Source organism: Geotrypetes seraphini, chromosome 5, assembly GCF_902459505.1.
Source record: "Geotrypetes seraphini chromosome 5, aGeoSer1.1, whole genome shotgun sequence".
Taxonomy (NCBI): Eukaryota; Metazoa; Chordata; class Amphibia; order Gymnophiona; family Dermophiidae; genus Geotrypetes; species Geotrypetes seraphini.
This window is the reverse complement of record NC_047088.1, coordinates 162,025,463-162,049,004: the sequence shown is the minus strand read 5'-3', so window position 1 is coordinate 162,049,004 and position 23,542 is coordinate 162,025,463. Positions and strand designations below refer to the sequence as shown.

Below are 23,542 nucleotides of genomic sequence, written 5' to 3'. Positions count from 1 at the left end.
AGTGGGATTCCTTAAGTAAAGGTGTGACATGGTCGAATTTATTTGCTTTATGAATTATTTTTATGGAAGCGTTCTGTATAATTTGAAGGCTTCTGATTTCTTTTTGGGATAGGCCCATAAACAAAGCATTACAATAATCTAGTTTGGAAATAATTAGGGAATGTATTAGAATATTTAAAGATTTTGCACATAAGAATTTTGCAACAGAACGAATTTGGCGTAATCTAAAAAAAGTAGATTTAACCACGTTACTTATGTGATCGTGGTATGATAATTTAGTGTCAAAAGTTATACCTAGGATCTTAATATTTTGGCGTATCTGCAGAGGTGTATGATTAATAGAAATTGGGAAGATTAGTGTGCTACAATCTTTCCAAGGAAAGAGCATAACGTTGGTTTTAAGGATATTTAGAGATAGCTTATTAACATCAAGCCAATGGTGAATTTGATCCAATTTCTCATTTATTGCTGTTATTTCTTGTGTGTTATTAGGGTCAATTGGGTGTAATATTTGAATGTCATCGGCATAGGCGTATACAGAAAATCCAATAGATTGACATAAGGTCAAAAGTGGAGCAAGAAATATGTTAAATAGTATTGGAGAAAGTATTGATCCTTGTGGTATACCATATGGTGCTGAGAAACTATTGGAGGTGGTGTTATTAAAAAAGACCTTGGACGAACGATTGTGGAAATAAGATTTGAACCAGTTTAAAACTTGATCAGTTATGCCGATGGACTGAAGCCTATGAATTAAAAGAGTATGGTCGATGGTATCAAAGGCAGAGGATAAGTCTAATGAGATCAAGACAACTGAAGAATGGTGATCTAAATGGTACAAAATTGTTGTGGTCAAACCTATCAAAGAATATTCAGTAGAGTGATTTTGTCTGAATCCTGTTTGATTTGGATGCAGGACATTAGTTTTTTCAATGTATTCTCATGCATATTCATTAGGAATATCTTGAAAACCTGACTGGCTGGGGGTCCGCCAGGACAGGTTTGGGAACCACTATTCTACCCTGAGGAGGTAGAAACTCCTGTTTGTGTGTTTTGACCAATTTCCCTACCATGGAGTGCTACAGCTGATTTTTCTGTGTTGCATAGCTTGTGGTGTCTCTTGTGCTCTTTCAGCGTCAGTCCAGTTTCACCAGTGTAAGATTGGCCAGAACTGCATGGTATTTCATATACACCAGGGGTTTGGAGCAGAGGCAGCAAGTTTTTGTGGTGCATTGTAGGCTGTTTTGATGTTATTTTTCTTTAGTAGTTTTCTATGCGATCTGTTACTCCTTGGATATAAGGGAGCACTACCAGCCTTCCCTGTTCTCAATCGGGTCAGCCCAACAAACTTTCCCACCTAAATTCAAATTTCTCAACCTAAAGACTGCCCTGTTCTCAATCAGGTCTGTGAACCCACTATATATAAAGACACACTGCAGACCTCACAGCATACCCTGAAGAAAGCCACAGCATGATGGCTGAAACGCCGGTTCATTCTACACAGATGTGGCAAGACCCGAAAACCTGATACAATCATGACGCCAGGCGTGGAAGCCTAAGAGAATAATCCACAACCACGTTCTTGAGTACAAGTCATACTTAAATCAGGCGTCTGTAACTTGGGGGACTGCCTTGATTTTGGGGATTGCCTTGATTTTTTTTTTGTACTTCATTCCCAGAGGGTGGTAGAAAAACTGGAACGCTCTTCTGGAGTCTGTCATAGGGGAACACACCCTCCAGGGATTCAAGACTAAGTTAGACAAGTTCCTGCTGAACAAGGACGTACGCTGGTAGGGCTAGTGTCAGTTAGGGCACTGGTCTTTGACCAGAGGGCCGCTGCGTGAGCGGACTGCTGGGCATGATGAACCACTGGTTTGACCCAGCAGCAACAATTCTTATGTTCTAAATAATACCATCAGTAATAGAGGTTACTTTGGGAGGCATCTGGTAGACAGTGAAGGGGTTCATAAATGCCTCTACCATCCCCTCTCCTCTCCTCTCTTTTTTAAGTGGTGCTCATACAGGAAGAGAAGTGTTCCCTTTTAAACTGTGCTAAACATCTAGTATCTGAGTAAAATTCAGAGTAGCTATGAAGTACAGTCAAGGAATTATCTCACTGTTACCATTCATCTTTTCAATCGGTTGTTCTGCATATCCGCTATGTGGGAATTGTTACTTTCCTTCCACTATGTATGTACTGAATGTATTTGACCTATGCAACGAATATCTCTAGCTGCTATACTCATATGGCCTTATCGTTCATTTTGCTACTATGCTTACCCACTAAACATGTTCACAGTCCTACATGCAGCATCTAGGAATTATCTCACTGCTGCTGTTATTCCTTTCTATTGGTTTTTTGTATATCTGCTTTGTGTGAATGTGTAACTTTGTTGCTATCCTTTCACTATGTACATAAAATTGTAACCCGTTCTGGGAGGACGGGCTAGAAAATCAACTTAATTAAATAAATAAACAAGTAGGGAAAGCATACAGTGTGTGGCTCATTTCCAATCTCCCTGCGAGTGTTTATGTATATGTTTGTCGTGTTTGTGTATGTATCTGTAAGAAGTGCTCATAAGGTCATGTTTAATGGAAATTTTTTGCTCACGTCAACTCAGTCCTTTGTTCATGAAGAAAAATTTTTGCTCATGTCAACTCAGTTTTTAGAGGGAACATTGTTCTGCAGCAGTGGGAAAGCAATGCAGAAGCTCACTGGAGCGGGAGTTTAGTGCTGTCCAGATTCACAATTTGAATCAATTTGTTTGGGGAAAAGAGAAGATGGAACTTCTGTCTACATGGGTGTAGTCTACAGACCTCCAACTCAATCGCAGCAAATTGATAAAGATCTGATTGTGGATATCCAAAAGTTTGGAAAGAAAGAGGAGGTGCTGCTGTTGGGAGATTTCAACCTGCCGGATGCGAACTGGAAAGTTTCGTCTGCGGAATCGGAAAGAAGTAGGGAGATTGTGGATGCCTTTCAAAAGGCTCTGCTCAGACAAAGGGTGACGGAACCCACAAGGGAAAAAGCGATATTGGATCTGGTCCTCACAAATGGAGAGAGTATATCTAATGTACAAGTGGGTACTCACCTGAGAAGTAGTGATCATCAAATGGTTTGGTTTGATATAACGGCTAAAGTGGAGGGAGGCCGCATGATACTAAAAGGCCTAGATTTCAAATGTACAGACTTTAAGAGCTGTTAGGATGGGAGGACATAAGAGAAGTGGAAAAATAGTGGTCTAAGCTGAAAGGAGCTATAAAAATGGCTATGGAACTTTATGTGAAGAAAATAAATAAAAAAAAGAAACCAACATGGTTCTCCAAACTAGTGACGGAGAAAATGAAGAGCAAATGGCTAAAAAGTAAAAAAGGGAGACAAAAATTTTTTCTGATACATCAGTGAAAGGAAGAAGATGAAAAATGAAGTTGCTAAACTAAAAGATGCTAGGAACCGATATGTGGAGAGTGATGCGGAAAAAGCAGACGTACTAAACAAATACTTCTGCTCTGTGTTCACGAAAGAAAATCCTGAAGAAGGACCAAGATTGGCAAAGCTACATGGAAAAATGGAGTAGATTCTGCGCCATTCACGGAGGAAAGTATTTATGAAAAACTTACAAAGTGATAGGACCGGACAGGATCCTTCCCAGGATACTGAGGGTACTCAGAGAGGTTCTGGCGGGTCCTATTAAAGACTTGTTAAACAAATCTCTGGAGATGGGGACTGGAGAAGAATGGATGTGGTCCCTATTCACAAAAATGGTCACAGGGATGAAGCGGGAAACTACAGGCCAGTAAACCTCACTTCTGTTGTTGGAAAAATAATGGAAGTGTTGCTGAAAGAAAGGATAGTGAACTTCCTAAAATCTAATGGGTTACAGGATCAGAGACAACATGGCTTTACTAAAGGTAAATCTTGTCAAACGAACCTGATTGAATTTTTTGATTGGGTGACCAGAGAGCTGGATCAAGGACATATGCTAGATGTGATTTACTTAGATTTTAGCAAAGCCTTTGACACGGTTCCTCATAGGAGGCTCTTAAACAAACTTGAAGGGCTGAAGATAGGAATCAGACGCCAGAGGGTGGTGGTTAATGGAAGTCACTCGGAGGAAGGAAAGGTGCATAGTGGAGTCCCTCTGGGTTCGGTGCTGGGGCCGATACTGTTCAATATGTTTGTGAGTGACATTGCTGAAGGGTTAGAAGGAAAGGTTTGCCTTTGTTTTTATGAAACACAACCACACCGAGGAGGGAGTGGAAACATGAAAAAGAATCTACAAAAGTTAGAGGAATGGTCTGGCAACTAAAATTCAATGCAGAGTAATGCATTTGGGGATTAACAGTCAGAAGGAGCAGTATATACTGGGAGGGGAGAGGCTGATATGCAAGGAGGGGATAAGGACCTTGGGGTTATAGTGTCCGAAGATCTAAAGGCGAAAAAACAGTGTGACAAGGCGGTGGCTGCTGCCAGAAGGATGCTGGGCTGTATAAAGAGAGACATAACCAATAGAAGAACGAAGGTGTTGATGGCCCTGTACAGGTTGTTGGTGAGGCCCCACTTGGAATATTGTGTTCAGTTTTGGAGACCGTATCTAGTGAAGGACACAAGGCTTGAAGCAGTCCAGAGGAGGGCGACGGAAATGATAGGTTTGCGACAAAAGACGTACGAGGAGAGACTTGAAGACCTAAATATGTATACCTTAGAGCAGGGGTGTCAAGTCCCTCCTCGAGGGCTGCAATCCAGTCGAGTTTTCAGGATTTCCCCAATGAATATGCATGAGATCTATTAGCATGCAATGAAAGCAGTTCATGCAAATAGATCTCATGTATATTCATTGGGGAAATCCTGAAAAACCGACTGGATTGCGGCCCTTGAGGAGGGACTTTGACACCCCTTGCCTTAGAGGAAAGGAGAGACGGGGGAGATATGATTCAGACGTTCAATTACTTGAAAGATATTAATTTAGAACATAATCTTTTCCAGAGAAAGGAAAATGGTAGAACCAGAGGACATAATTTGAGGTTGAGGGGTGGTAGACTCGAGAGCAATGTAAGGAAATTCTTCTTTACGGAGTGGGTGGTGGATGACTGGAATACGCTCCCGAGAAAGGTAGTGGAGATGAAAACGGTGACGGAGTTCAAAAAAGCGTGGCATGAACACAGAGGATCTAGATTCAGAAAATAATAGTAAATATTGAAGAACTAAGGCTAGTACTGGGCAGACTTGCACGGTCTGTGTCTGTTTATAGTTGTTTGGTGGAGGATGGGCTGGGGAGGGCTTCAATGGCTGGGAGGGTGTAGATGGACTAGAGTAAGCTTTGACGGAGACTTCAGTAATTGGAACCTAAGAACAGTACCGGTTAGAGCTTTGGATTCTTGCCCAGAAATAGGTAAAAAAAAAAAAAAAAAGAACCCAACGAATTTTTAGATTAAATCAGGTTGGGCAGAATAGATGGACCATTCGGGTCTTTATCTGCTGTCATCTACTGTGTTACTATGTTAAAAATTAGAACCTTTCTCACCTCCTTCCTGTCGTCACTAAAACCGCTTCTGCTGCTTTTCTAAAGCAGCAATAGTAGCAGTAGCAAAAGAAGCTACCATGAAGCACGAGTCAGCATTTGTGTAATCTGCTGGCTCTTCCCTGGAACAGGAAGTGACCGGCAACCATGTCAATGGAGTGTGCCTTGTGGTAGATAGTTTCTTTTGTCACCACTGCTGGTCACCTAGCAACAGAAGCATAGATGTCAGGGAAGGAGAACAGAGAAGAAGCAGACGCTGGATTTGGGGGAGCAGAGGTTGGATGGAAGAAGTGATGGCTGGAGAGAGAGAAAAAGAGAGAGAGAGCAGAGGCTGGATGGAGAGAGGGCAGACGCTGGATTGAATAAAAGAGGAAAGCAAATGATGAATGGAAGGAGGAGAGAAGGAAGGCAGACCATAGATGGAAGGAGGAGAAAGAGGGCAGATGCTGGATGAAAGGTAGAATAGAAAGACACCCTGGATGGAAGGGGGGAGGGAAGGACAGGACAAAAGAGAAGGGAGATGCTGGTCCTGCGGGAGGAAGTACAAGATGTGAGGGGGGAAGGGAGTTAAGAAGGAATAAGGGGAGAAACTGAATAATAGGAGGGATAAGGACATAGAGAAGTGGCGCTGTACATGGGAAGTGGGGCTAGAGTCTCACAGAGAGGTGTTTCTCGACAGGGCAAGAATAAAGATACAGAGAGGGGTGATGCTCAACATAGCAGGAAGGTAGAGGCAGGGACACGGAGGAGAACTGAACAATGGACATGGAAAGAGAAGAAATGCCAAACAGACCAGGAGACTGTCAAAAAAAGTTAAGGAAATGCAGAAGAAAGCAGAAACCAGAGACTGGGACCAACATGATTATAAAAATTCAAAGACCAGACATAGGAAGAAAAATTGAATTTTATTTTCTTTTTATTAATAGTAGCATTAAAGATCAGAATCAAATTGAAAACCTTTTTGCTGGGGGAGACTCCCAAGCCTCTTAACAAGGCACATATGATTGAGCCATTTTGGGGTTGGACTTCAACCCTGGTCTGACCTGGCCCATTCTGAATTCACTGTCTTTTCACCAATTCCTCCCACATGCCAAGTTTTATCTCATTTTGTTAAATTGTCAGTTATTTTGCCCTTAGATGGATAACCCAGCTTCTATTTGGTTGGAAAGAATAAAAAAGGCTAAGTACATAACTGATACTGCAGATTATATAAGGCATTTACACACTGAATCAGCTGAACTAGAAAGTTAAGCGACTTGATTTTAATCAACAGCATTTCAGTATTCCTGTTTCTGGTATGTGATAGTTAAAGAAAAACAATACCATCTGGTGTGTGTGGAAGATTATAGAAGCTATTTACATATTATAGATTATAAAGTAACAACTACAATATCGAAGTACTACCGACCTGACCATACTTATGGTAACTAAAGCTTATTTGCAAGGCAGAGGCTGACTTCAGTTTATAATTATAGGTAGAAGACTTGTCTGATGAAGCCTTTTCTTCTCGTCATGAGTGCTATGAAGAGAAGGAGAAAGCAAGATGGTCCTTATGGGAACAGAGCAGGTGGCACAGGCGGAACAGCAGGTAGGTATACCAGCCTCACACAAGATTATAACACTTGTGGACTTGATAGTAATCACTATTCTGCTAACACTAACTTTCCCAAACTACTGTAAGTGGAATGCCATTGACTTGTGCTTGAGTCCTAGTAGCTTGAGGAATTACAGATCTAAATAGAAATCTGTTTTGTGTTAGTCTGATAAGGTCCTCCAGCTTCATCCCCATGTTTTTTTTTCAACATCAGCCATCTGATTGCAGGTCACCCTCTTCGACTGATTGCTTCAATCTTTCCAAACATGTAACTTCATCATTTGGGATTCTACTGACATAGCAAATTTGATCTCTTCCAGAATTGATTTGTTAGTTCTTTTGGCGGACCACAACATGCCTAAAATCCTTCTCCAATACCAAAGCTCAAATGAGTCTGTCTTCTTTCTGTAGTGTCCAGCTTTCACATCCATAATTGACCACTGAGAAAATGAGTGCGTGGACAAGTTTGATCTTTGTCTGTAGTGTTGTTTCCTTGCCTTTGAATACTTTGTTGAGCCTTCATTGAAGAGCAACCTAGTGCTATTCTGCGGATTATTTCTTCTTGCTAGTTGCTTCTTTATTTATGAAAGTGGCCAAGAGATAGAATAGACATTGTAAAGGATTTCAATCGCCTTCAAGCTCAAAATATTCATCATTTTCCTTGTTCATGATCACTTCTAATTCCATGTTAATGACTTTCAGCATTCAGTTTTCTCAGTAGATACAACTCATCACCAGCAGCAAAGAAGACATGCTTTATCATCTGCATAGCTCAGGTTGTTTATATTTCGGCCACAAACTTTAAAACCAATGCTCTCTTCTTCTAAATTTGCTTTTCTGAAGATGGCTTTACCATAAAGGTTGAACAGATAAGGTGACAAGATGCATCCTTGCCTGACGTCACATTTTATTGGAAACCAATCAGTGTTGCCATATTCTGTTTGCACTTCAGCTTCTTGATTTTCATAGAGGCTCTTTATCAGCTGAGTTTTGTGGTTGGATATTCCCATTTACATTACATTAGGGATTTCTATTCCGCCATTAACTTGTGGTTCAAGGCGGATTACAAATGGATTGTCAGCACATTAGAAGTATTTAGGGAGTAGTTTGTACATTTCTTTGAGTTGCTAAGGATTACATCTGAATTGTCATGGTATTAGAAGTACATATGGAGTAGTTGCAGGTGATGCTTGGGTCATTTCTGATTGAGTTAGTTCGGTTTTATGTGTTTTCTGAATAGAAGGGTTTTTATTTCTTTTTTGAAGGTTTTGTATTCTGTGGTCGAGGTCAATAGGTTGTAGATTTGGAGGTCGAGTGTGGCAGCTCGAGGGGCTAGGAGGTTGTCGTACAGTTTTTTTTTCTTTTGACATTTTTGGTTGTAGGGTGTGTGAACGGTGCATGAGTTCTCCTATGTCTGGTTGAGTTGGATTGAATTAGTCGATTGTTCCAGTAGGCTGGGCTGTCTCGGTTTATTGCTTTAAATAGTAGGCAGTAAAATTTGAAGTGTATTCTCGCTTGTATTGGGAGCCAATGTGAGCCGTGGTATGCCTCTGTGATGTGATTGAATTTCTTCATTGAGTAGATCAATCAAGGCTGTGTTTTGTATTGTTTGCAGTTGTTTTATCATGGTTGCTGTGCAGGGGAAATATAGTATGTTGCAGTAGTCTAAGACCTAGGATTAGGGATTGCACCAAGAGTTGGAATTGTTTTCTGTCGAATAATTTTCTGACTTGCCTCAGGTTTCTCATGACTGCAAATGATTTTATTTTTATTGTTTGTGCTAGATGTCTCCATATTTTATCATGATCCACAAAGTCAAAAGCTTTGGTGTAGTTGATGAAGCAAAATTATAGGGGGCTTTTGGTATTTATTCTTTGCTCTTCTACAATATCCAACTAGCTCTGGCAATAATGACTCTTGTTCCTCAACCTTTTCTGAAACCAGCCTGAACTTCGGGTAGTTCTTGCTCAGTGTATGACTGTAGCCTTCGTTGTATTATTTTCAGCAATATTTTGCTGGCATGTGGAATTAATACAATCATTCTGTAGTTGTTACAGTCCTTGGTGTCACTTTCTTCGATACAGATATGAACAGTGATCTCAAATTGGTTTGCCCATGTTTTCTCCTTCCAAATCTTTTGATACAGTCGAGTGAGGGCCATGATAACATCTTTTGAGCCTTTGATTAATTCAGTTGGATTACTGTCGATGTCAGGTGACTTGTTTTTTTGATAAAGTTTTAATTGTTGCTATGACTTCTTTTAAAATATCTGGTTTTTCTTCAGCGCCAGTTTCAAGTTCAATTTTCCTAATGTTATCCTCATTGCTTTTTTTGTAAAGATTTTCTTTATATTCTTTCAATTTCTTTATAATGCTTTCTGGATCATTCAATATTATTCCATTAGCATTTTTAAGTATCCCCAATCGAGGCTGGAATTAATGCCACACTCTTTTAACTTCCTGTTATGCTAATCTGGTTTTTCTGTTTACATGTTCCAAATCAGTTTTCTGACGAATATCCTTTTGATATCGTTCTTTGTTGTGTTGCCGAACTTGACATTGAAACACTCAGTTCAATTGTGATACTTTTTCTGTATCACCGAAGAGTTTTGCTTGTCTTCTTTGTTCTGCTACTTTTCTGATTTCTTCTGAGATCCAAGGCGATTTCTTGGCTTTTTCTCTTCTGGAGTGTTTTTTTTTAGCTTCATCACTAATTAAGGTTTTCATGTCATTCCATAACTCTTCAGGCTCTCTAGCTCCTGTATCAAGACGGGCAAATCTGTTGTCTAGTTTTATCCTGTAGTCTGATGGAATGTTTTCAATGTCATATTTTGGAAGGTCTCTAATTATCTCCTTGCGAAATTTTTCTTTGATCTTGCATGTCAAAAGCTCAAGGTCACTTCTACAGTCAGCTCCGGGTTTAACCATTGCAGTCAAAACTGCAGATTTCCATCTCTGTCCTATGCAGATGTAGTCAATTTGATTTCAATACATGCCGTTTGGTGAGATCCATGTGTACTAGTAATGTTTGTGGTGTTGGAAATGTGTATTCATGATTGATAGTTGGTTTGTTTTGCAAAACTGTACCAAGTTCTCACCAGCTTCATTTTGTTCTCCTATGCTATTATTTCCAACCACTACATCAGATGTACTTCCTACTTTTGCTTTGAAGTCCCCCATAATAATCAGTAGATCTTGTTTCAGCGTTTGATCTATTTCATTTTGAAGCTGTTTGTAGAATTCTACATCCTCATCTTCCTCATCTATCGTTGGAGCATATACTTGGATCAGGGTGACATTGGTCGGCTTTCTCTGTAGACGGATTGACATGACTCTATCACTGATAACATTGTACTTTAGTACCGTCCTTGAAAGCTTATTGGTGAGGATGAATTCCTTGCCATTTTTTCCTGTGTGTTTCATGACCAGAGTAGCAGATCCAATGCTTGTTTGATTGAAAATGGCCCTGTCCTGTCCATTTGAGTTCACTGATCCCTATCAAATCAATTTTGGTGTTTTCCATTTGATCTTTAACAACTTCCAATTTTCCTTGATTCATGCTTTGTACATTCCATGTTCCTATGTTAAAAATATCTTTAAAGCTCCTGATTTCCCTTTTCTGTCCATCAACATCAGCATCGGGACGTCCTGGTGGCTTTGATCCGTCAGCTTCACAAACACTGGGCATACTCTGGGTGACTTATCAGCTCTTCCCTAGTAGCATGGTGAGTGCATTCCGACTTAAGGGACCATCTTCCAGCACTATACAAAGATTCTTTGTTCATCATCATCATGGTACATGGTCTTGTTGTGCCACTGGGGCATCTGAGAAGCTGAAAGCTATGCCATTGGTAGTTTCATTACCAGCATGGTCTTCCAAGGCAGACAAGTTTCAGTGGAGATGCCAGACTAACGATGTACCACCCATCCGGGCAATAGCAGATGGGCTTTGTTATAGGCGGAAGATTGCGTTTGATTCAAAAACAGCAACAAAACCAAATTTATGCTGTGCAGAAGAAAGATCCAGCAATCTACTTATGTATTCTGCCAAGAAAACTTGATGATGATGAGATATAAAGAATTGATGTAAGTGACATAGTTCCTCAAAAATGAGGCCTCAGCTACAAAAAGAAGTACTACACCAATCCAAAGACAGGGTTTAGAGACTTTAGATTAAAAGATTTTGGGGACATTTATTTAGGCTGGGTAGTTGCACCTTTCTTCTTTTGATGCTTATGATACTTTTATGATATAACGTTATATTTAAAAGTTTTGGTGCATTGTAATAGCACCATAGAAATTATACACAGTTCTGTATTGCTTTGGATTGCACTGATGATTGAAATTGTTTGATAATAAACCATTCAGTTTAGGAGTTTTTATGTAATCGTTTGGAAATGCAGGAATTTTTAAATCGTAATGTTTTTTCTAGCTCAATTGGAACCATGGTTGGTATCCAGTTCTTTGAACCTTTCCCCCTATTTTAATAGGGCCCAATATTCAGCTAGTGGCAGTCAACGTTTTGCTGACCACCACTGGCGTTATACTCATAAATTCAGTCCAGGCCGTATCTAGGTTCTAGTTTGGAATTTCTGGGTATATGGAGCTGGCGAAAAATATAGCCAGTTAAGTGTGATATTCAGCACTTAACCAGGTATGCCAAGCCACATAAAGAAAGAACTGACTTTTATGCAGTCCTATTATGCAATTACCTTGGCCAGTTAAGTGCTGACTCTGCCCCCCTGGAATGTCCCCAAAATAACCAGTTTCGCTATGGATACCAACAGTCATTTTCAGTAGCACTGTCCAGTTAAGTGCGTTAAATATGGACAGTTAACCCTAAGCAAGTGATTTAACAGTCCAGGTGCCATTTCTGGACATTTAAATTGCTTTGAATATTGACCCCCATAATGTCACCCTTCATTGATCCTACTTTGGTCATTGCAGCAGTGTTCCCATGACCAGAAGCTATGCTCTAGGGCTCCTTCTAGAACTAAGATGGAGTCTGGATGATGGTTATATCTTGCTTTAGATAGGTATTTTACCATAAGACACATTATATAAAAATATGTAGCCATCAGGCATTACTCTTTGCGCCACAGCTCTCCCTCAGGATCTATGAATGCTGTTCACCCATACCCATCCTCCTGATAGCATCCCCAGCCAACCCAGGGTACTTCTCCCATAAAAATGTATTGGGCAGTTTTATGAAAGGGGGGAACTTCTCCAGATTCTCCCCATCTGACCTGGCCCGTTTTTAAATCTAGTGTTTTCATTGTTTTCCCTCATGCCAACTTTAAGAGCTAAGTGATACAAGTACATTTAAAATTATTAAGGAGCTAATATGTGCCTAACACAGCAAAAACGAGGCGTACTCGGGTGCCCTGTGGTAGCTTTGAAATATGTGGGTTGAGTACGGGCGGGGTGGGCTCGCCTCATTTGGACGGAGGCAGGCTGGCTGGACGATGCAAGGACCCGGCCAGCCAACTTGCTGGTAAGTGTGGGGGGGGGGTCCAGGGAGGGGAGGTTGGGGTGTTTTGTTGGGGGGGTCTGGCAGGAGGGATTGGACTCCCAGCGATCTTCAGGGGAGCAGAGTCTACCGGCAGGAAGGATTGAGCACCTTCCTGCCGGCGATCATCAGGGGTGGGTGGGGGGTCTTTCAGCAGGAGGGATTGGGCATCCCTCTTTCTTTGTTCATTTAGGGGGTGGGGGAGAGGAGACTGGCCGCCGTAACCGCTATACTAATCTCAGTAGGGAGATCCCTTGCTGTGATTAAATATAACGGCCGCGTCTACTTACAATGTAGGCCAGCATTTTGCTGGCCTACATTCTAAGCGTCTCCCGCTCTACTAGAAAGATGCGTAGGGCCGCCTAGGTTCGCCTAAGGCTACCACCTAGCCTTAGGCGGGCCTCCCTAGGCTCCCAGAGGCGCCTTCAGTATAGGCAGCCTGCCTGGGGAGCATTTTTTTTAGACAACGTGTCTCCCGATGGGCTGATTAGACAGCTGTAGGACAGAATTCGGGCCTAACTGCATGTTTGTTTTTTAAAAAAACTTTATATTTTTTTGTTGAGGGGCATGTTGGGTATAGCGTGGATGTTCCTATGCTAACCAGTTAGCGCATCTACATTACTTCACACTAACTGATTAGTGTACAGATAAAATAGGAACCCTTATCTCTTACAAAATCGATGATGATATGTGCTCAGGTGGCTATTTAAAACAATGGCCGCATGCTAATGGCAACGTTAGTGCACAGCCATTAATGAAGTAAATAGAAAAACATTTTATGACTGTGGTAAAAAAAAAAAAATGGCCTTAGAGTGCAGGGAAAGCCCGCGTAAGGGGACGTTAAGGCCACTTTTTATTGCAGCTTAGCAAAAAAAGACTTCTAAATAAGCATAATTACGAAACCTTGATAGTTGACTAGGAAGAAAACTTTTTTACAATTTATTTCCACATTGAAATATCTATTTTGAAATATTGTACAAAATGGCAATGTAATTTAGCCTTTTCTGGTTGTACAAAAGCCACTCTTGATTGTTTTACAGATTATGCAGAATAGACAGATTAATTTTCTCACTCAATAAATTTGAATTGGTGACTCCTTTTATGAAAAAACTTCACTGGTTGCCAGTTGAGGCAAGGGTACAGTTTAAAACTGGGGAATTGGTTTTTAAAATTTTGTATGGAGAGGCTCCCTCATATCTGGTGGGTTTGGTAAATAGGATTGTATGTCAGATTGTCTACGTAACCAAGTTTTATGTTTCCCCACTGTGAATAGGTTTAGGTTTTCTAAATTAATGTCCTCTTTTTTTTCGTATCAGGCAGTGTCCTTTTGAAATTCTTTACCATTAGATGTTAGGAAAATTGATAATTATTAGACTTTTAGAGTCACTTAAAACAGATGGTTTCAATGTTTTGTTTTTTTTTGTTGTTGTTTTTTAACTCACAGTGAACTATCTGGGTATTTCTAGTGTGACAGACATGCTATTCTTGAACCTATGGCTAGTCAATCCCTTCTTGCAAGAATTTTTATAGAGGACATCATTAGCATTCTTTTGCCCTCCCATCTCTCTGGGCTGTCTTCCAGTTTCTCAATTGTCTCTACAAGTAAGATGGTATGAGTTGGTCTTTTCTACTCAGGTTTATTTTTCAATTATATTTTTCCTCATTTTTTTTTTTTTTGGGGGGGGGCAATTTGCAAGGTTTTCAGTGCTACAAAGGATCTCAATCTTGGGATATCCCTGGTTGCAGGAGAGCTGAAAATCTGCCTGTTTACAGCCTTCAATAACTGACTTCACGGAAACCCAATATGCTGTTATAATTAATATATATATTTTATTAACAATCAATAACAGGTTACAAGAGCAAATCCTTACAGCATATGGAACTGACAGATAGTATGCCTCAAGCGCTCTAGTATACCTGGATGTCTGTCCTCCCAACATAATCACAAAGGCTGTCTTTTATACAGTTCTTGATAACCTGAGGACAAGTTGGCACATATCATGTTGTTAGTTTTTATTGGTCACTTACAAACGTCATTACCTTTATCAGTTTATTAATTGGTTAACATTATCTGTGTCATACTGTACGCGTGTCCTGTTTACTAAAATCACTACCTATTCCTGTCAAATGCCATTTTAATATCAACGCAGCAATTTTGAGCCAAGGGTCCAGTAAGGCTCCGCCCATTCCAGGATATATCTTACAAATAATGTATTTTTTTATATTCTTGGTCAGGACATGTCCTCATCCTTAAGTTCACTTCCCTGTTCTTATGGCACTACAGCAGATGTGGTACCAGTTGCCATGTAAAAGAATAAGTTTCGCTTGGCTTGCTGATTTCAGCAAGCATAGATTGTGCAAAGGCTGACAGCTTTATCAGAGCATTCTCAGCCATCTTAGGCCTTTAATAATGTTGGCCCATTATGTTAGGGGATTTCAGGGGGCTCTTCACCTCTTTCATAGAGGACTTAAACTCTTCACCTGTATACCTGTACAGGACTCTCTCTTTCCTCCCCCCTCCCTTATCAGAGCACAGACACTAAGGTTGAGGGTCTGCTTCCAAGGGGCAGACTATGTTGCAGTGCACCCACTTGGACAGTCTGTACTAGAGAGCTGCACGGGGACGACGGGAATCCCGCGGGCATCCCGTGGGTTCCCCCTTCAGGTCACGGGGATCCCGTGGGGACGCCCCCTAGGGTCGCGGGGATCCCGTGGGGACGCCTCCGAGGGTTGCGGGGTTCCTGCGGGGCTGGATGTACTAAGTCGCGGGGCTTTTCTCCCTACCTTCTCTGCTTGCAGCACAAACAAAGCCCTCCCTCCCTCCCTCCGACGTCAGCGCTGACGTCGGGAACACTTCCGTTCGGCTCTGTGCTGCAGGCAGGGTAGGTAAGGAGGAGTAGCCTCGCGGCTCGAGTAGCTACCAAGGGAGGGGGGCGGTCCGCCCCGCCCCGGGTGCAGCACAGCCGGCCAGGTCCCCTTACTTTTGTAGCGCTTCCCCGACTGACAGACAACAGCCCTGGTCCGACAAACCTCCCTGCCCTTAACCGCGAATCTAAATTACCTTCTTACAGCAGCTGTAAGAAGGAAATTTAGATTCACGGTTAAGGGCAGGGAGGTTTGTCAGACCGGGGCTGTTGTCGGTCGGTCGGTCGGGGAAGCGCCACAAAAGTAAGGGGACCTGGCCGGCTGTGCTGCACCCGGGGCGGGAGAGAAGGAGGGGGGAGAAGGACGCTGAAAGCACTGGGGAAGACAAAGGGGTGGAGAAGGACGCTGAAAGGCCATGGGGAAGACGGGGGGGGGGAAGGACACTGAAAGCATTTGTGGAAGACAGAAGGGGGAGAAGGACGCTGACAGGACATGGGGAAGACGGGGGGGGGAGAAGGACGCTGAAAGCACAAGGGAAAGACAAAGGGGTGGAGAAGGAAGCTGAAAGGACATGGGGAAGATGGGGGGGTGGAGAAGGACGCTGAAAGGCCATGGGGAAGACGGGGGGTAGAGAAGGACGCTGAAAGGCCATGGGGAAGACAGAGAGGGAGAAGGACGCTGAAAGGACATGGGGAAGACAGAGGGGGGAGAAGGACACTGAAAGGATATGGGGAAGACAGAGGGGGGAGAAGGACGCTGACAGGACATGGGGAAGATTGGGGGGGAGAAGGACGCTGAAAGGAAATGGGGAAGATGGGGGGGAGAAGGACGCTGAAAGGAAATGGGGAAGAGAGAGTGGGGAGAAGACGCTGGCAGGGAAGAAGACAGAGATGCCAGACTATGGGGGGAGCGGAGGGCAGAAGATGGGTGCCAGACCAATTTGGAAGGGGGAGAAAGGGAGAGGCACAGTAACAGAGCAAATGGAAGACGCAGAAGGAAGAGAGACAGTGGATGGAAGGAACTGAATGAGAACATGAGAAAAGCAGAAACCAGGCAACAAAGGTAGGAAAAGAATTCTATTTCTTTCTTTTTTTTGCTTCAGGATAAAATAGTATATTAGTTGTGTTGATAAAAATTTATAAACAAAAGAGGCTCTGGTAGAAACCCGTTTACAAAGTATGTATTCTTCCCAATTAATATTTCCAAATTAATAAAGTCTTTTTGCTTATTTGTAAATGGGTTTCTACCAGAGCCTTTAATTCAGTAGCATAATTAAATGAAATAACTATTTCTGAAGTTTATAGGGACAGGCGGGGACGGAGGGGATTCCTCGCGGGGACGGAGGGGATTCCTCGCGGGGACGGGTGGGGACGGAGGGATTACTCACGGGGACGGGTGGGATTCCTCATGGGGACGGGTGAGACTTTGGTGGGGACGGGTGGGATTTCTGTCCCCACGCAACTCTCTAGTCTGTACTAAATGTTTGCGGGCTTAGGGACTGTTCCCTTAGGAGCAAGGCTTGCCCCAGGTTCATCCACAGTGGCTTGAGCACAGGCTTAGTGGCTCTGTAGTGGTTTTTCCAGGATCGGGGCCAACTGCTTCCTCCCTTGTTTGCATGCGTGAGATCTGGTGGGTGTTGAGGTCTCCAACCAGCTTCTTGGGCCCAAGAGGCTGTCCAAAGACACAAGCAGTCCAGATTACAGGCATGTTGAGGCAGAATTTCTCCCTGAAAACTGTTTACAGCTTCTGCAATTGCAGCTCCCAGGCTGACAGCCGGGGAAAAAAAATGGAGGGGGGTGTTAATTTTTTTGATTTATTTTTAGGAGGGGGGGTTGTGGGGTTAGAGTTAGTTTCTCCCACCTCTAAAATACCAAAATTGCTGATTTTTGGACCCCAGTGTAGCTCCGTCAGGCCATTTTTGGTGCTAAAATTGCTGCCATGGCAGCTGTTTGAATTTCCCAATTTGAAAATAAAAGCCTCTGTCTGCCTCAAAACACCTCGATTTTGCTTAAAACGAGGTGTGATAGACTCACCAGGCCAGAATACCTTGAATTAATTCTGGATTTGCGATGGATAGCCGTCTGAGGATCGTCCATGTCCCACATGCTGCATATTGCATGAGGGGGAGAGAACCTCTGGCTTAGCCTCCTCTACATAAAACATAACACAAAACTCACTTTTATTCCACAAATACCACTAAGTTCTATGCGGTTCACAAAAGATTATGGGGCTCATAGTTTAAAAAAAAAAAAGTTCAAAAAGTGGCCTAAATCGGTACTTGGATGATCAAAAAGACAGATCGTCCAAATACAGATAATCAAAGCTGGTTTTAGACATATCTAAAACCAGCTTAAGCCTTTACCCTGCCTCTGAACGCCTAAAGCGAAAAGGGGTGTTTTGGGAGGAGTGGATATGGCGGCAGGTGGGCCAACCTAGACTGTTATCTGGCAGCCATAACCAAAAAGGTTTGACAGGTTGCCAGACGGAACCTATACGTTTTGACTTAGACCAAGTCAAAACAGGTATAAGTTACAAATAGGGGCTGCTGAACTGATCGCCGCTGCCGTGATCAGCTCAGCAGCCCAGGCAACCTGTCCACCCCCCACCGCGACGATCGTTGCAGGAGAGATGCCTAATCTCTCCTACCGCGATTCCCCGCCCTGGCAGGAGAGATGGCCAATCTCTCTCGCTGACACCCCCTCGAACTGCCATGAACCGGCAGGAGAAATGCCCAATCTCTCCTGCCGGCACCCCCCCTAACTGCCGTGAACCAGCAGGAGGGATCCCAAGGCCTCTAGCTGAACCCCCATCTGAACCCGTGATCGTGGCAGGAGGGATTCCAAGCTCTCCAGCTGAACCCCCCCCCACCCCCACCTGAATACCGGCAAGAGGGAGCCCAAGCCCTCCTGCTGGAAGACCAACCTCCCTAGACACTACCCCAAATGCACTCTGCCCCCCTACTACCCAAGACCCCCATCACTACCCCAGACAGGGTCCGTCCCAACTAACCTGAAAGATTCGGTTGGCTCATGTGGCTAAGGCCCCGCCCATAGGAGAGGCCTTAGGCAACTGGGCCAATTCCGGTTGGACCAGCTGCCTAAGGCCCCTGGGCCAATCAGGCCCTAGGCTCCTCTCCAGTGCATCCCACAATACACCAGGAAGGGGCAGGCCCGCCATTCCGATGGGCCTGCCAGACAGACGGAGGACCCATCCGGCCAGCCAACTTTCAGGTTAGTGGGGGGATGTAAGGGGTGGGGGGGGGTCCGTGGAGGTTGGTCTTCGGCAGGAGGGCTTGGGCTTCCTCTTGCCAGTATTCAGGGGGGGGGGTGTTGGCAGGAGGGCTTGGGATCCCTCCTGCCGTGTTCGTGGGTTTGGGTGGGAGTGCCGGCAGGAGGGCTTGGGAACCCTCTTACTGGTTCGGGGGGGGGTGCCAGCATGAGAGATTTGGAATCTCTCCTACCGGGCATCGGTGGGGTTCGGGGGGGGATCGCAATCACCGCAGGAGAGATTAGACATCTCTACTGCTGCGATCATGGAGGGAGCAGTTACAGGATTCTGTAACTGGTTTGTTTTTGTCAGATGCTGGTTACAGAATCCTGATTTTAGACGGACTGGCCCCTCCTTTGCCTAAAAGGTCTTGTTTTGGGTGTTTGGGACTTGGGCGATTTTTTGGTCGGGGATGTGTTGTAGGGATAGATGTGGCAGTCTGTTCGAGTAGATTGCTGAAGGTGGAGGTAGGCCATTCTCAAAAAAAAAATAATAATAACCTCATTTTGGACTTTTTTTTTTTTTTTTTTTAGAATCCCTGCTGCCTACGTTCAGCGTCTTATGCCAAAAGGGAATTTAGATGCTTTTTTTATTATTATTATTTAAGGACCTTACCATGTACTCCAATAGCATCCAAACACCTCAGTAGTTTTTTATGGTCGACTAAATCGAAAGCGCTACTCAAATCCAATTGTAGTATTAGTACACTAGTACCCTTACTGAAGAAATTACAATGATTATCCAAAATTGAGGCTAAAACTGTCTTGTACTATACGGTGGCCTGAAACTCGATTGTGATCCAAAATGATCCAAATAATTCAACAGCTGTTTATATACCAGACCTTCCATAATTTTTACAAAAAATGGAATGGACACAATGGGTCTGTAATTGGCTACTGAAGAAATAGATCCTTCGGGATTTGGGGGAATAGGAGTAATAATAATATGATCTCCTTTTGATGGAAGCTTACCATTTTCTAGCAAATAAGTTAGCTAGCTAAATAGATCCTATTTAAATTTTGGTGGAACCGATTTCATAATCACTGGCGAACATGGATCTAAAGAGCAATATGATTTTACATACTTATTGTAAAGCTATTTATCCCAGGACAAGCAGGTAGCATATTCTCACATGTGGATGACGTAATCCACGGAGCCCTAGCATGGAAGGTCCCAAGTGCATCGCCACTTTTAAGAACTTTAGAAAGTTTGTGACAGACCACACCACACATACGCAAGTGCCTTCCTGCCCGACGTAGTGCAGCTCCTCAGTTCAGTGTTTTCCGCGGGGGATTGTGAAGATCTGCAACGTGACATAAGCTCGAGAAATGGGCAGCGACATGGCAAATGAGGTTCAACGTGGATAAGTGTAAAGTGGTGCATGTCAGTAACAAAAATCTCATGCACTAATACAGGATGTCCGGGGCGGTACTTGGAGAGACCTCCCAGGAAAGAGACTTGGGAGTTCTGATCGACAAGTCGATGAAGCTGTCTGTGCAATGTGCGGTGGCGGCGAAAAAGGCGAACAGAATGCTAGGAATGATTAAGAAGGGGATCACGAACAGTTCGGAGAAGGTTATCATGCCACTGTACCAGGCCATGGTGCGCCCTCACCTGGAGTACTGCGTACAGCACTGGTACTACTCGAAAGGGTCCAGAGAAGAGCGACTAAGATGGTTAAGGGGTTGGAGGAGTTGCCGTACAGTAATAGATTGGAGAAACTGGGCCTCTTCTCCCTAGAAAAGAGGAGATTGAGAGGGGACATGATCGAAACATTCAAAATACTGAAGGGACTAGACTTAGTAGATAAAGACAGGTTGTTCACCCTCTCCAAGGTAGGGAGAACGAGAGGGCACTCTCTAAAGTTAAAAGGGGATAGATTCTGTACAAACTTAAGGAAGTTCTTCTTCACCCAGAGAGTGGTAGAAAACTGGAACACTCTTCCAGTCTGTTATAGGGGGAAAACATCCTCCAGGGATTCAAGACAAAGTTGGACAAGTTCCTGCTAAACCGGAAAATAACGCAGGTGAGGTTGGACTCATTTAGAGCACTGGTCTTTGACCAAAGGGCCGCCATGTGAGCAGACTGCTGGGCACGATGGACCACTGGCCTGACCGGTGAGTCTCACATCAATAGTGTGCAAACTAATGGAAACTCTAATCAAAAGCCAATTGGATACGATCCTGAACGAGGAGAATCTACGTGATCCCCGTCAACATGGATTTAATAAGGGGAGATCTGGCAATCCAACCTGATCAGCTTCTTTGACTGGTTGACGAGGAAGCTGGATGTTGGAGAGTCCCTGGACATCGTATACCTGGACTTCAGTAAAGCATTCGATAGCGTACCACACCGCAGGTTGCTGAGCAAGATGAGTTCTATAGGATTGGGCGACACATTGACGAAATGGGTTGGGAACTGGCTTGGAGGTAGGCTTCAGAGGGTAGTGGTGAACGGCACCCCCTCCGAAATGACGGAGGTAATCAGTGAAGTGCCGCAGGGCTCGGTCCTGGGCCCGATCCTATTCAACATCTTTATAAGAGACTTGGCAGAAGGGCTGCGAGGTAAAATAACATTATTCGCCGATGACGCCAAACTAAGCAATGTAGTGGGCAAAAGCACAACAGACATAAATTCAATGTCCAACAACATGGTGCACGACCTACTCCTACTGGAGCGCTGGTCTAGGTCCTGGCAACTCAGCTTCAATGCCAAAAAATGCAAAGTCATGCATCTGGGCAGCCAAAATCCATACAAGAATTACACCCTTAATGGCGAGATCTTAACAAGAACTGAAGCAGAACGAGACTTAGGGGTGATCGTCAGTGAGAACATGAAGACTGCCAATCAAGTGGAGCAAGCTTCATCCAAGGCAAGGCAAATCATAGGTTGCATACGCAGGAGTTTCGTCAGCCGTAAGCCTGAAGTCATTATGCCATTATATAGATCCATGGTGAGGCCCCACCTGGAATACTGTGTGCAATTCTGGAGGCCGCTTTACCGTAAGGATGTGCTGAGACTGGAGTCGGTCCAGAGAATGGCCACCCGTATGGTCTCAGGACTCAAGGATCTCCCGTACGAGGAACGGCTGGATAAGTTGCAGCTGTACTCACTCGAGGAACGCAGAGAGAGGGGTGACATGATCGAGACATTCAAGTATCTCACGGGCTGCATCGAGATGGAAGAAGATATCTTCTTTTTCAAGGGTCCCGCGGCAACAAGGGGGCATCCGTGGAAAATCAGGGGCGGGAAACTGCACAGGGACACCAGGAAATTATTTTTCACTGAAAGGGTGGTTGATCGCTGGAATACTCTTCCACTTCAGGTTATTGAGGCCAGCAGCGTGTCTGATTTTAAGGCCAAATGGGATAGACACGTGGGATCTATTCACAGAGAAAGGTAGGGGAGGGTCATTGGGGTGGGCAGACTAGATGGGCCGTGGCCCTTATCTGCCATCTATTTCTATGTTTCTATGACCCAGCAGCGGCAATTCAAAAAAAAAACAAATCTGGAAAGTGACATCATTGAAAGTTTGGTATACTTTTTTGCCTTGCCTTCCTGCTCACACATATTTTTTCTTTCTTTTCCGGTCTTTCTTTTTCCTTATTAAAAAAAAAAAAGACCCTTTTCTTTTTCTCATTGCCTTTGAGTTTTGACGGTGAGGCCTACTTTTTTTGCCTCAGCCTTTCTCCTTGATTTGGCTGAGGCGGTTTTTCCTAACTTAATGTCCTGGACGTTAACGGGTTTCAAGAAGTGCGGCAGGTGCCAGTGGACGATTTCTGTGACAGACCCGCACTTGTGATGCCAGACCACCACATTGATTCTTATTCACGGTGTCTTTCTTTAAAAAAAGAACACCTTAAAAAGTCGACTAATACATCAGAAACAGTTTTTTGGTGTCACAATGAAAGGAGACAAATCTCCATGTCCTTCGACATCTACGACACCGAAAGTAAAGGCACTGAAGTGTGCGGCACCAACAGCCAAGGCACCCCATTCCATGGCACCAAGATCTTCTTCGGCACCACCTTCCACACCAGCATCGCGGCCTACTGCTTCATCCAGTAAGCCAGTGAAGAAATTACCAGCTTCCCAGGTAGGGTCGCAGGCCACTAAGGCATTGAGTCCAGTCATGCCGGCCATACAACGACCCTTCATGCGACTTGCTCCACAATCCAGGGGTTTCTCTTCTTCAGTCATCCTCTTTGGAGTGGGCTGCGGCACTAATGGCACCGGCGAAAAAGCCAAAGATTGCCCAGCTTTAATCTCTCTCAGCAAGGCACATGAGGGCTCTTCTGGGACACATGGCATCAACAGTCCATGTGACTCCCTTTGTGAGACTACACATCAGGATTCCTCAATGGACCCTAGCCTCTCAGTGGTCACAGACTCTTGACCCACTCTCACAGCATATTGCAGTGACTTCCTCATATCGACAATCTCTTCACTGGTGGATGCAATCTTTCAATCTCTTCAGAGGTATGTTTTTTCAAATGCCTCCTCATCAGAAAGTCCTGACTAGTCAACTTATGCTTGGGGAGCACATCTGGATGGGCTGCACACTCAAGGTCTTTGGACCACCAGTGATCGCCGCCATCATATCAATCTGTTGGAACTCAGAGTGATTTACAATGCTTTCAAAGCTTTTCAACATCTTATACAAAATTAAGTTCTTCTTTTCCGGACAGACAATCAGGTAGCAATGCATTATGTAAACAAGCCTCCTTCTCTGTCAGGAGACTCAAAAGATTTGGAATTGGGAAATTTCTCGCAACATCTTTAACAA

At 43.7% G+C, this 23,542-nt stretch overlaps 1 protein-coding gene across 8 annotated transcripts in view; it reads left to right on the top strand.

Moving 5' to 3' along the window:
• Positions 1 to 23,542, top strand: part of KANSL1L (KAT8 regulatory NSL complex subunit 1 like) — a 321,832-nt gene that overhangs the window by 246,737 nt on the left and 51,553 nt on the right. For all 8 annotated transcript variants that reach the window (XR_004539416.1, XR_004539417.1, XM_033944251.1 and 5 more), the window contains one exon: positions 6,998 to 7,110. Coding sequence is in view for 6 of the 8 variants with exons in the window: in XM_033944251.1 (XP_033800142.1) it covers positions 6,998 to 7,110 (113 nt within the window). In the remaining 2 variants the exon portion in view is untranslated. The remainder of the gene's footprint in view (positions 1 to 6,997; positions 7,111 to 23,542) is intronic.